At 40.4% G+C, this 14621-nt stretch overlaps 1 protein-coding gene across 12 annotated transcripts in view; it reads right to left on the reverse strand.

The window, feature by feature from the left end:
* prkcbp1l (protein kinase C binding protein 1, like) overlaps positions 1 to 14621 on the reverse strand; it is a 36383-nt gene that overhangs the window by 14551 nt on the left and 7211 nt on the right. For 9 of the 12 annotated variants that reach the window (XM_051662291.1, XM_051662285.1, XM_051662283.1 and 6 more), the window contains 9 exons: positions 13207 to 13428; positions 12726 to 12839; positions 11501 to 11593; positions 11325 to 11412; positions 11183 to 11238; positions 10980 to 11057; positions 10624 to 10739; positions 1036 to 1508; positions 779 to 886 (listed from right to left, as the gene is read on the reverse strand). In XM_051662291.1, the coding sequence (XP_051518251.1) occupies positions 779 to 886; positions 1036 to 1508; positions 10624 to 10739; positions 10980 to 11057; positions 11183 to 11238; positions 11325 to 11412; positions 11501 to 11593; positions 12726 to 12839; positions 13207 to 13428 (1348 nt within the window). The remainder of the gene's footprint in view (positions 1 to 778; positions 887 to 1035; positions 1509 to 10623; positions 10740 to 10979; positions 11058 to 11182; positions 11239 to 11324; positions 11413 to 11500; positions 11594 to 12725; positions 12840 to 13206; positions 13429 to 14621) is intronic. The other 3 variants (XM_051662294.1, XM_051662293.1, XM_051662292.1) reach the window with 1 other exon arrangement.

A 14621-nucleotide genomic window follows, 5' to 3' on the forward strand; every position in this document is an offset into this window, starting at 1 on the left:
ACATACAAACAATTAGAAATAAAGACTTACTATCAACTGGTGGTTTAGTTTCCTATAACTGATGTTCATGTAAATGATTAAAAGGATAGTTCACCCAAAAATGAAAATTCTGTCATTATTTACTCACTCTTATGTTGTACCAAACTCATATGCTGTTATTTTTAGATGGACCACAAAAAAATAATTTTAATTGCTATGCAGCTCCAAAAAGGACAAAAGTACACCACAAAAGTATCATTAAAGTAGTCCATACTATTGTGTGCTATATTCCAAGCCTTCTGAAGTCATATGATAGTTTTGTGTGAGGAATAGATCGAAATTTAGGTTATTATTCACTAATAATCTTCCATGTTTGCTTTCAGATTCATTTACATGATCAATGTCACTGCCTCCAAAATGGCATTAGTTCTTATATTTGTATTAAATTAACACAATGTCCATCCATCCATACATCTTCTATTGCCGCTTGTCCTATGTAGGGTTGCAGGTAGTGCTGGAGCCTATCCCAACTGTCTCGAGCTGAAGGGTAGGGACGAACACAATGTGTTTTTGTTTTTTATTTTTGTCCTTTTTGGAACTTGACAGCCCTTAGTCACTTATATGATACTATGGTAAAGAGGTGTGTAATGAAATTTCTGTTTTTGTATTCCACTGAAAAAAATAACAGCATACAGATTTGGAAGGACATGAAGTAAGAATTTTTGGTGAACTATTCCTCATGTAGAGGATTGAAGTGCAGTGCTCATTGCTGTGGGCATCAGGTTGATTTGAGACTCACCAAGGTTGAGATTGAGGATGCCTCCTGTGCCTGAGCTCCTTTCCTGTTTAACCGGTGTGGGGAGTAAAGGCTTGGGGCTGTTGCTCGTCTTCAGAGAGGTAGGGGACGCTGTAAGAGGAAACATAGCTTTCAATTCAAAGAAGTGCATGTTGATCACCCAGTGTTGTTCTGTCAAAATTAGAGTTTTTAGAGAAAAAGAAATAAAAACAAATACTCCTATTTGAGGTTGTTAAATGCAGGAAGGTAGAGTGAAGCACCTGTATAATCCATTGAGTCTTCTCCAGCACTATAGTGACTTGATACTCTCGGCCCTCGTTCATCCTGCTCCAGGTCTGACCCCGTGTGAACTGAGGAGTTGGTGCTCATTGGAGATCTGGGCATGTCTGTAACAGAGATCCGGCGTCCTGGTCCTCCTGGCATCACCGTTCTAGTACCCAGGAGCACCTTGGGAGATGCAGTCATATCAAAGTTAAACTTGACTTTTTCCTGTTTCTCTGGCTTCACTGGGCCTTTTTTGGGGTTACCAGGATCCTGCAACATTTGGAACTGGTTATTGGGTGTGTAAGGTGTCCGGAATGGAGCGTAGTTGAACACGCCGTATTTCTTGCGCACGTTTTCAACATAAACTTCCATTTCTTGCATGGCGCTGTTGAAGATACTTTTGGTCTTCTTCACAGAGAATGGGATCTCCTTAGACATGAGGTAACAGTTGTTTATGGGAACCCAGGCTCTGAAAGAAGCATACTGTATGTTTAGTTAAAATCAGCCATTTTGTTGATTTGTTTGTATATGCAGATTTGAAAGGCTTGGATGTTTATGGCAGGATTACTCCACCATAATAAAGGGTTATTGCATCAATACTCGTACTTGTCTTTTACTGTTTACTTTTAAAGTAAAAGGTCGTTACTTATTGTGGTGGTGGGGGCATGGTCAAGTGCCGGTTTGTGAATGGAGAGTGAGTTCGGGAGACAAGAGCAGTAAGGATTATTAACTGTGGGAAATGATCTCTGACAACTCTTTTGTGTTACAGTGAGAGCTGGAGGGAGATAAAGGTGCAGCAAGAGCCGCAGTGGAGGAGAGAGGAGCTAGAGTCCCGAGATGACGCTGTACTTGTTAAAGAGAAGATTTACGTTTTTTATTGAGTGACTTAGTGTTTTGTTTTAGTGTGTGCACTGGAAAGCGACCTGTAATAAAAGAGTGCGAGCTGGTTTCCGCTTCCTCATTTTCTTTCAGACTGACCTGAGACCTGTCACAGTGGTGTCGAAACCCAGGAAAGAGGAAGGAAATGTTACCATGGAGTCCCCACCGTTGGTTGAAGTGATTAAGACCCTCGCCGGCATCAACCAAACACAGCACTAGGCCCTCCTGGACCTACGCACAGAGCAGGAGCAGCAGTTCCAGGTGCTCCTTCAGGCCCAGGCAGAGGACCGGCAGGTATTGCGGAGCTTGGTTCCCCAGGGGGAAATGTCAACTGCGACCCCAGCAACAGCTTTGCCCATCCCCCATGTCACACTAGTCAAGATGGGCCCACAAGATGACCCAGAGGCCTTTATCGTGCTGTTTAAGCAGATGGCCGAATCCTGGGGATGGCCCAACAACCTCTTGCTGCTGTTGACCAGGGAAGCCCAACTCACGGCCAACAGCTTCTGGTGACAGACCTCCTGGACTACGAGAGCCTGAGACAAGCCATCCTGCAGCAGGTCTGTCGCAGCCCCAAACAGCACGGCCAGCGTTTCTGGTCTCTGACGATTGGAGAGCTCGACCGGCCATTTGCCTTTGCTCAACAGCTCCGTGACTCCTGCCGGCAGTGGTTACTGGCAGCAGAACTCGATGCCGTTGCAGTAGTTGATCTGATGGTGCTGGAGCAGTTTATCACCTGGCTACCGAAAGGGATGGCGGAATGGGTCCAGTGCCACCACACGGCATTGCTGGATGCAGCCGTCCAGCTGGCTGAGGACCACTTGGCGGCGGTTTAGTGGGCCGGTGAACCCTCTCTTCTCTCTCTCCTTCTCCCCCCCCCACTTCATCTTGTCCTCGTTCTGTTCCGACTCCTCGGAAACGGGAAGGTGTGCCACCTAAACCGGTTCCCTGGGCCCGGGGATCTTTCAACCCACCGGTTTCCCCTATCTCTCTCCGCTCTCTTCCCCCAGGTTGTTGAATCCGCTGCTGCAGGTGTAGGCGTGAAGCCTGGGCCGTTGGCTGGAGCTGTGGGGAACCTGGGCACTTCCAGGACCGATGCCCTTAGAGGATTCCCTGCAAGGGATTTCCCTCTGGAGCAGATGCGAGATGAAACCTGCCTTTGATCGTGTGAAAGTGATTGATGGTCAATGCCTCCAGCCAGACATTGTGCTATCATACCCATATTTTTTGGTTATATCAAGTGACGCAGGACGCTCAGACAAAAGAGGATACAACCCAACTGTTAGTACCGAAGAGTCGCCAGGAAATGTTATTCCAGATGGCTCATTATAATCCGATGGCGGGTCACTTAGGGCAGGAAAAAACACTAAACTGTCTGATGGCCCACTTCTATTGGCTGGGCATTCAAGGAGATGTTCGCAGGTGGTGTGCAGAATGCCGTGAATGTCATTTGGTGAATCCCGCGGCCACCCCAAAAGCACCATTGTGCCACCTTCAACTGATCGAGGTCCCCTTCACATGGACCTCGTCGGGCCATTAGAGTGGACAGCACACGGGCATTGCTTTGTGTTGGTTCTGGTGGACTATGCAACCCGATATCCGGAAGCAGTGCCTCTGTGTAACATCTCAGCACGGAGTGTTGTGGAGGCACTCTTCAGAATAATCTCCCAAGTGGGGATTCCGAAAGAAATCCTCACTTATCAGGGCACAATGTTTATGTCACATACACTACCTGAACTGTACGAATTATTGGGGATTAAATCGATTCGGACCAGCGTTTACCATCCCCAAACTGATGGCTTGGTCGAACTATTTAATCAGACACTAAAGAATATGATTCGCTAGTTCATGCACGAAGATGAAGTGGCAAGGGCCACATGGCAAGTTGGGGAAATCGATTACGAGGTTAAACGAACAGATAGAGGCAGAGCGCGTCAGACCTTGGAGAGAGGCAGTCCCCATTACTTTGGGGACAGTGGTTCCGGAGAGGGAGGAGCTCGGACCAGAGGTGAACTTAAAAGCCACCAATTGAGTCACCCCAGTCACTTGTGGAGATCACCTCTCACTGTCACAAGTCACGGCCAGGTTGCAAGGAGAATTCTCTGACGTGTTCTCACCTCTTCCCGGTTGTAGGAATCTCATAGAGCACCATATTGTAACAGCCCCAGGGGTAGTGGTACACAGTCGCCCCTATCGATTACCTGAACACAAAAAAAAAGTGGTTCGGGAAGAATTAAAGGCAATGCTAGATATGGGGGTAATAGAAGAATCCCACAGTGACTGAGCCAGCCACTGAGGTGGTGCTGGTTCAGAAGAGTGAAGGCTCGGTCCGGTTCTGTGTGGATTATAGAAAGGTGTCTAAATTTGATGCGTACCCGATGCCTCGGATTGATGAGCTACTCTATCATTTAGGCGCAGCTCGCTTTTATTCGACACTGGATTTAATGAAGGGATATTGGCAGATCCCCTTAACTCCCATGTCCAGTGAAAATTCCACACCGTTCGGATTACACCAATTCGTGACGCTTCCGTTTGGTTTGTTCGGGGCCCCGGCTATGTTTCAGTGGCTCATAGACCGAGTTCTCAGACCGCACGCTGCTTATCTGGATGATATCATTATTTACAATAATGACTGGCAGCTGCACCTGCAGCATCTGGGGGCTGCCCTGAGGTCATTGAGATGAGCAGGACTCACAGCAAACTCAAAGAAGTGCGCAATTGGGCGGGTGGAAGTACGGTATCTGGGCTTCCACTTGGGTCATGGACACGTTTGCAGCCTGCCCAAGACCTTAGACCAAAAAGAAGATGAGACAGTTCTTGAGGCTGGCTGGCTATTACTGAAGGTTTGTGCCTAACTATTCGACCGTCACCAGCCTGCTGACTGATCTGACTAAAAAGGGGGCAACAGATCCGGTCCAGTGGACAGAGCCGTGTCAACAGGCGTTGACACAAGTGAAAGCTGCACTTTGTGGTGGGCCGCTGTTACACTCTCCTGATTTCTATCTTCCTTTTGTTTTACAGATGACGCATCGGACAGGGAGTTGGGGGCTGTGTTGTTCCAGGTGGTCGAGGGGGAGGAGGGCCCGGTGCTGTACATCAGCAGGAAACTCTCAGTGAGGGAGGCAAAGTACAGCCCCATCGAGAAGTGTCTGGCCATCAAGTGGGTGGTCTTGCGCATATGGCTGTGGCAGATTTCCTCTCCAGGAATGGGGGGGGGGAGGAGTAATTGACAAGCCGGATGGCTCCCCAGCCTGGGTCGGGCGATGGGGGTATGTGGTGGTTGGGGCGTGGTCGAGCGCCGGTTTGTGAATAAAGAGCGAGTTCGGGAGACAAGAGCAGTAAGGATTATCACCTGTGGGAAATAATCTCTGACAGCTGTTTTGTGTTACATTGAGAGCTGGAGGAGATAAAGGAGCAGCCAGAGCTGTAGTGGAGGAGAGAGGAACTAGAGTCCCAAGACGATGCGGTCTTTGTTAAAGAGAGGATTTACTTTTGATTACTGAGCGACAGTGTGTTTTGTTTTGTGTGTGTGCTGGAAAGCAACCTGAAATAAAAGAAGCTAAAGAGTGTGAGCTGGTTCCCGCTTCCTTGTTTTCCTTGAGACTGACCTGAGAACTATCACACTTATAGTTATATAAGACAGTATCTATTTGGCAACAATAAGGCTGGGCAATATACCTGAAAAATTATATCTTGACATTTTCAACTTTTTAATGATATTCAATATAATATATATCTCAATATTTATGTATTTGCTCTGAAATAGGTTAATACAGATTTTTATTTTCAGATGAACCATAATTTCGACCAAAGAGCAATTGTTGCAAAGTACATTCAAAATGTTTAATGCAGGAACTAAAATACTGTAAGAAAATAAAATAATAATAATAATATTATATATATATATATATATATATATATATATATATATATATATATATATTACACACACACACAAATATATACAGTTGAAGTCAGAAGTTTACATACACCATTTAATCATAGAAAACATTCCCTGTCTTAGGTCAGTTAGGATCACTACTTTATTTTAAAGAATGTGAAATGTCAGAATAATGGTAGAGAGAATTATTTATTTCAGCTTTTATTTCTTTCATCACATTCCCAGTGGGTCAGAAGTTTGCATACACTTTGTTAGTATTTGGTAGCATTGCCTTTAAATTGTTTAACACTCTTTTTCAGTTCTACCCACAAATTTTCTATCAGACTGTGGTCAGGGCTTTGTGATGGCCACTCCAATACCTTGACTTTGTTGTCCTTAAGCCATTTTGCCACAACTTTGGAGGTATGCTTGGGGTCATTGTCCATTTGGAAGACCCATTTGCGACCGAGCTTTAACTTCCTGGCTGATGTCTTGAGATGTTGCTTCAATATATCCACATAATTTTCTTTCCTCATGATGCCTACTATTTTGTGAAGTGCACCAGTCCCTCCTTCAGCAAAGCACCCCACAACATGATGCTGCCACCCCCATGCTTCATGGCTGGGATGGTGTTCTTCGGCTTGCAAGCCTCACCATTTTTCCTCCAAACATAATGATGATCATTATGGCCAAACAGTTACATTTTTGTTTCATCAGACCAGAGGACATTTCTCCAAAAAGTAAGATCTTTGTCCCCATGTGCACTTGCAAACTTTTTATGGTGATTTTGGAGCAGTGGCTTCATCCTTGCTGAGCAGCCTTTCAAGTTAGGTCTATATAGGACTGATTTTACTGTGGATATAGATACTTGTCAACCTGTTTCCTCCAGCATCTTTACAAGGTCCTTTGCTGTTGTTATAGTATTGATTTGCACTTTTTGCACCAAACTACGTTCATCTCTAGGTGACAGAATGCGTCTCCTTCCTGAGTGGTATGATGGCTGCGTGGTCCCATGGTGTTTATACTTGCGTACTATTGCTTGTACAGATGAACGTGGTACCTTCAGGCATTTGGAAATTGCTCCCAAGAATGAACCAGACTTGTGGAGGTCCACAATGTTTTCTGAGGTCTTGGCTGATTTTTTTTTTTTTATTTCCCCATGATGTCAAGCAAAGGGGCACTGAGTTTGAAGGTAGGCCTTAAAATACATCCACAGGTACACCTCCAATTCAGTACACCTCCTATCAGAAGCTAATTGTCTAATTGTCTAAAGGCTTGATATCATTTTCTGGAATTTTTCCAAGCTGCTTAAAGGCACAGTTAACTTAGTGTATGTAAACTTCTGACCCACTGGAACTGTGATATAGTCAATTAAAAGTGAAACAATCTGTCTGTAAACAATTGTTGGAAAAATTACTCGTGTCATGCACAAAGTAGATGTCCTAAATGACTTGCCAAAACTATAGTTTGCTAATATGAATATATACATATGTACATATTTTGCTGTTTCGTAAGGAAATTGGTACTTTAATTCACCAAAGTGGCATTCAGCTGCTCACAAAGTATAGTCAGGACATTACTGATGTAAAAAACAGCACCATCACTATTTGAAAAAAGTAATTTTTTATCAAATCTAGACAGGCCCCATTTGCAGCAGCCATCACTCCAACACCTTATCCTTGAGTGATCATGCTAAATTTGGTACTAGAAAATCACTTACCATTATATCAAACACAGCTGAAAGCTATTTGTTTCGTTAAATGAAGCTTAACATTGTCTTTGTGTTTGTTTTTGAGTTGTCACAGTATGCAATAGGCATGTCTTAATATTAGGTCAAAAATGGCAAAAAACAGCTTTCTCTAGAAACTCATCAGTCAGTCATTGTTTTGAGGAATGAAGGCTATACAATGCTTGAAATTGCCAAAAAACTGAAGATTTCATACAAAGGTGTACACTACAGTCTTCAAAGACAAAGGACAACTGGCTCTAACAAGGACAGAAAGAGATGTGGAAGGCCCAGATACAACTAAACAAGAAGATAGGTATATCAGAGTCTATAGTTTGAGAAATAGATGCCTCACATGTCCTCAGCTGACAGCTTCATTGAATTCTACCCGCTCAACACCAGTTTCATGTACAACAGTAAAGAGAAGACTCAGGAGTGCAGGTCTAATGGGAAGAATTGCAAAGAAAAAGCCACTTTTGAAACAGAAAAACAAAAAGAAAAGGTTAGAGTGGGCAAAGAAACACAGACATTGGACAACAGATAATTGGAAAAGAGTGTTATGGATCTTAACCCCATTGAGCTTTTGTGGGATCAGCTAGAATTTAAGCTGTGTGAGAAGTGCCCGACAAGACAGCCACATCTATGGCAAGTGCTACAGGAGGTGTGGGGTGAAATGTCACATGAGTTTCTGGACAAACTGACAGCTAGAATGCCAAGGATCTGCAGAGCTGTCATTGTTGCATGTGCAGAATTTTTTGATGAGAAACCTTTGAAGTAGTTTAAGTAAAATGTTTTAGTTAAATTTTTTTCAAATTGTAATAGTAATTTTTCACGTTATTAATGTCCTGACTATACATTGTGGTCAGCTGAATGCCACTTTGGTGAATAAAAGTACCAATTTCTTTCCATAAGAGCAAAATCTGTACATTATTCCAAACTTTTGGACGCCAGGCAGTGTATATATAGTTAAAACAATGTACAGTGGCAAGAAAAAGTATGTAAACCCTTTGGAATTACCTGCATTTACATATAAATTTGTCTTAAATTCTGGTTTGATCTTCATTTAAGTTACAGTAATGAACAAACACAATCTGTTTTAACTAAACTTTAACTATTGTTCTTGTACATATGGAATACATCCTTCAAACAGGTTGGAAAAAGTATGTGAACTGCTAGTCTAATCATGTCAACAAAAGCTAATTAGAGTCAGGAGTTGGCAAACCTGGTATCCAGTTAATAAAACGAGATTAGAGGTGTAGGTTAGAGCTAATTTGACTAATAAAAACCAGTCAAAAATTTTGAGTTTGCTATTCACAAGAAGCATTTGCTGACGTGGATCATGCCTTGAAAAAAAGAGATCTCAGAAGACCTACGATTAAGAATTGTTGCTTTGCATAAAGCTGGAAAGGGTTACAAAGTTATCTCAAAGAGCTTAGATATTCATCTGTTCACAGTTAGAAAAATAGTCTATAAATGGAAACAATTTAGTACTGTGGATACTCTCCCTAGAAGTGGCTGTCCAGCCAAGATGACTAAAAGGGCACACCGCAGAATGCTCAGTGTGGTAAAATAGAACCCTAGAGTGAAGGCTAAAGACTTAAAGAAATTATTGGAACTGGTTTACATCTCTGTTCATGAGTCCACTATACAGAAATCATTAAACAGGCATTGGTATCCATGGCAGGACACCACGAAGGAAGTGCTGCTTTCCAACAAAAACATTGCTGCTCACCTGAAGTTTGCCTGGACATTGGACAGGTCTAATCTGCAGCTACCAGAAACACTTGGTTGAGGTTATTGCTGCCAAAGGAGGATCGACCATTTATTAAATCCAAGGGTTCACTTACTTTTTCCACAAAACTGTGGATGTTTAATGGGATGTGTTCAATAAAGACATGAAAAATTATAATTGTTTGTGTGTTGTTAGCTTAAGCACATTGTGTTTGTCTATACGTGTGACTTTGATGAAGATGAGGTCACATTTTATTACCAATTCATGTAGAAAAACAGCTAATTCCAAAGGGTTCTCATACTTTTTCTCGCCACTGTAGGTTTTATCCATTTTCACTAAATGAACTTATCTAAGTATATGCGATTTCCACAGTATGATAACAGTCATAAAAAAAATACCACGGTATTACAGTATCACTGTATTAAGGTGCATTGCTAATATTATTAGCAGTTACATATTTAGTGAAATATGAATAGCTAAATGAAGATTTAAAAAAAAGACATGTTCCCTACTGCAATTTAATTGTGTGCCATCCTGTCAAATATAATTTTTGAATTACTATATTAAGATTTATAAAACTGAATTTAGTAAAAAGAAAAAAAAAAAAACACTAATAATTTGTAATGATTAATGCCCAGGCTAACAGTTCAGATATGCATTTGACTCAGTAATTGGTTGCTTTTGTAATTTAGTTTGATTCTAAACAACAGACATTTCTTCTCCACTAGCAAAAATTGTTCCAAAAGAAGCCAAAGCATCAAGCACAACTCCGCTCTCTGAACTGCTCTCAAAACTCTGTTTTGAACTAGTAGTTTTTTGTTCGTTTGTAAACAAATTGTTCACTTCCTTTGTTTCAATGGTGAACGACTCAATATCTCATAACATAAAGACACACATTTGTTGCCACCTTCTGGCGAAAATATGTAATCTCCAGAAATAGTCACTGAAGGAATCAGTGAGTGAAATCAAAATTAATTATGAATTTAGAAAGCCACGAACAAGTGAGTGAGTCAAAAGAGAAGCATACCAGTGCTCAGATAAGAGATTAACTGTTGTATAAAGAGCAATATTCATCAACATAAATATTTTTACAGAAACACCTTTGAGTGAATTGGTTGAAATTGTTGTAAGGCACTTGCATTTTTGGTTTAAATAAGAGACGCTTTTGAAATATTTTGGTCTTAACGCTCTTATACTCACAAATCATGAGATAAGGAGGAAAGTAGCCCACTGGAACGGTCTTTGTTAATTTCACAAGCCAAATAAAAATGCAGTCACGTCATCACAGTATGCTTTATTTTTAACCAACAAAATCATTGTGAATATATCAGTATATGAAAATCCACAAGACTGAGTAACAGGCTCACCTGTCATGCTGGCCGAAGAACCGTGCGTCCACCTGGCCGTCCTTGTCTCTTAGGGCTTTAGCAGGCCAGAAGGGAAAACCTTTCAGCTTGGCCCACACCAGAGGGTGAGGCTGAGACTTCATGAACAAACAACACAAATGACCATTAGCTCACAAGCACTCTTGAATTACAACCCAGATATTCAACTGACTGATTATTAAAAATATCTAACACAATTAATAAAGGGTTAACTACAAGCCTAGATGCTGCTTGGTGGATTGAGGCATATATTTTGAGAATTTGCATATGGTTTACATGGGAATGTTATATTGTGACTTTAAAAGATATAAAAAGCATATAAAAGATCATCATCTTACACAAGGTTCACAGAACCAGTTGTCCCTCTTCTGACAGGCAGACAGGTAGCACTCTGGACAAACCTCGATTTCATTCATCTGTGGATGATTCATAGCTAATACTTCACCAAGATTCCTTTTATGGTTTTTAAATGTGCACATTGAACATGATAATATAAAAGCGTACAATGTCAGGCATGTTCAACACATTGTAAGACACTAACCTCATGTTCACAGATCTTGACAATAACTTTAGCAGTTGCTGTTAGCTTGTGATTCCCTGAAAAAAACAAGCCATTAAAAAATAAACACTTTATGATTTATTGCTTTGAAGTAAACACTTTGATGACAATGGACAGCACTAACCTCCATTATAAATGATACAGTTGTGTAGAATCCACTTTACATCAGCCAAAAAGGCTTCCGTGCAACCATACATTTTCTTCTTGATATTCTGCACATGGACAGAAATCAGGATAAAACAACAGGATAAATGTAAAACCCTTTGAGAAGGTTCTTGTGATTAGGAAACTCTGTTGTACCTTTTCTAATGTGCACAGGTCCATTGGGTGAAATATGTACTCGGAGTAATCTGGGTGCTGTTCCAGTGACACAGGCTTCTGAAATGGCTCCGTCTGCATGATTAATCATTCATTAACCCTTATGCACTGTTCATCATGAAATCACATTCCAGTTGTTCCCAGTCAAAAGTGAACGGAAACAATAAACGTGTAATCCTTTTAATTGTTATGAAAGAAATGTAACAACTTTAAATTAAATAATGTAAAAGCGCTAACCAATCCTCATAAATGATATACCATTTAAAAGCTTAAAGTCTCAAGAATCAAACTGTGCTGTCCATTTAAAAAATAAATAAATAAATAAATAAATAAATAAATAAATAAATAAAAAAACAGATGAAATTACAAGTATAAACACTAGATGGCTGCAGAGAGCTACTTATTGATCCCTGGTTGAAGAAAAGATGATTTCTAGATTTTGTCACAAGTTATGCATTTAGATATATATTTAAACATTATCAAAGTCTACTTTTGTCAAAGTTTAGCATTTTTTTTATTTGTTTGAGGTTATTTTTGTCAGTTTTTGCATACCTAAAATTAGCAGAATAACAAGTAATAACCTAAATTATCCCTGGTTGTAACAAGATGAACGTGTGTATGTGTGTGTGTGTGTGTGTGTGTGTGTGTGTGTGTGTGTGTTCAGCATTGTGGCTGATTTATTGTTGTTGTTTTTTTTTTTGTTTTTTTTTTGACAAATTTCCAAAATATTGTTGTTTTATGGTGTGACCAATTCAGTTTTGTGTGTGTGTGTGTTTTGCACTCTTGATGTTTGGTAGTCTATTTTTTTTTTTTTTTTTTTTTATTGTGACTGTTTTTTAGATTTTATATAATAAATAATGAAAAAAAATCTGTGATTTTTAGTGTTTCCCATTCATTGCCTTTGGTGGTCACTTTTGACCGGGAACAGTACAAGTGTAAAAAAAAAACATTTCTACCACGTAGACTGATCGAATCAACTCCAATTTCTTTGTGTGTGTTCAGATATCAAAAGGAAACCAGTTTTATTGAAGAAACAAAATTGATTTTGGTCAAAAATGACTGAACAGTGCATGAGGATTAAGATAAATCATAAAGGTTGAATCAATGTAACCTAGTCACATAAAAACGGATACTATCATAGTAAAACAGAAGAGATCAAAGAATGGCGTTTGATTGTGAGGGATGTGGTACTGTATAGTTGACTCACCCCCGGCTGTTTCATTTTCTGTAGAGCGAACTTGAGCAGGTAGGACAACTGTTCCAGGTTTAGCATGGTCATAGCTTTACTCTGAGTCTCTATGCATTCAGCCACCGTTATTTTCTGAAGCAGAGAGTAAAATGACTATACTAAATAACATGCATATAGTTCATACCCATTTATACATTCAAATGTCAGTATCAAAACATAGAGGGTAGTATCTGTCAAATAACATGAAATGAAAGATCATTCAGCATAATGTATTAAAATGAGTCATCATGTCACCATTCTCTTTCATTGTATTTTATTTCCATACAATGAAAGTGAATGGTGACTGAGGCTAACATGGGTTTGGATAGACATGAGGGTGAGTAAATAATGACAGAATATTAATTTCAGGGTGACCTATTCCTTTAAGTTTTGTATGTAAACAACAAAACTAATCCACTAAGACACAACCCACACAACACAACGCTTTTACTCCCAGTACCTCACACTCTGGACAGAACCAGTCACCCTCAGGCTCTGCAGCCAGTTTGAGGCACTTGGCGTGGTAGACGCGCGGGCAGAGCTCACAGCAGAGCACCTGGCCCTCGCGGTGACACACCCAACAGTAGAAGTCATTCCTCCCGTCCTGCGGTACAACATCAACAGGGTCTGTGGTGAGTGCGGGCTGCTTGACATAGTAAAAGGGACCATGTCTAAGCTCACACTGAAATGCAGGCAAGAGAGACAGGGCAAGGGGTCAAAACACAAGCCACAACACTTGCAGGGGACACGCAGCAGGGCAATGAAGGGTGAATCTCAACTCAAGGAACCTGTCAAGATCACGTCCAGGTCAAATTTTGCCACAAGGAAAAAAATAAGAGATTATATTTAGCATGAAGAGATTATAAAGCCTATTTCAAGACTAATTAAGTTTATTTTCATGACAATTAGGCTAAATTCCCCCCTCCCAAATGAAAAAAAAAAAAACCATAAGTCTGAAAATAAAAATATATGAATAATATTAAAACAAACTAGTATGACAAATACTAGAAGTAACTGTGTGGACAAAATAATTTCCATTAATGTATTATATACTGTATTTCTTTATGCAAAAAATAATTTCTCATCTATTCTTTGATTTTGGGGTAAAATATGACCAATGAGATTTCTTCATGAGATTCACCCTGAAATAATCAACCATGGACATGTAAGCAGTCAAATGACCACTGGGTCAAAAGCAGCAAAACACTGGGACAACACTGGGTGTGTCTTATCTAGCTCCCTATGTCATGAATCAGTATTTAGTTTACAAAAAATCTTGTAGATATTAAAATGTACAGTGTCATTATGACTGATGAATGACATAAAGAAAGAAATATACAAAAGAGGGTATAATCATTTTCTAACAACTCCAATATGTAAAAGAGTGTTTCCCTTTCATGAACATTATGGATGAAAGATAATTCTCTTTAAAAAAGAAAATAAGGTTTTGACATCATATATTTACACTTGCACTCAACCTCTAACAACTTCAGAGACTTTTCAGAGACAACATTTTCAGTAAGGGAACAATAGTGGCTGAGTTCAGAATGGCATACAACTCAACTACTGTACTTCTGCCATATCTGTCTATGGCAGAAATAGTAAGAGTAGTATGTCATTCTGAACTTGGCCAGTGATCAACCATTTTTAAGGAGCGAATGTTTTAGTGCACTGGAATGATTGTGCGACTGGGACAGCCCTGGAAATGGCCGACTCCCTGACCAGTGCCCTGCCTGCTGAACTAGGGAGCTGATTGAGACACGCCCACAGTTTTTGTAGGATTTCTCTCCAAACTTCAATAAACACACCTGATAACAAATGTATCTCTGATTATAAGAGCTACTGTTTGTGGTGTCTGAGATCAGGTGTTTTTTC

Source organism: Myxocyprinus asiaticus, chromosome 29 (genome assembly GCF_019703515.2).
Source record: "Myxocyprinus asiaticus isolate MX2 ecotype Aquarium Trade chromosome 29, UBuf_Myxa_2, whole genome shotgun sequence".
Lineage (NCBI taxonomy): Eukaryota > Metazoa > Chordata > Actinopteri > Cypriniformes > Catostomidae > Myxocyprinus > Myxocyprinus asiaticus.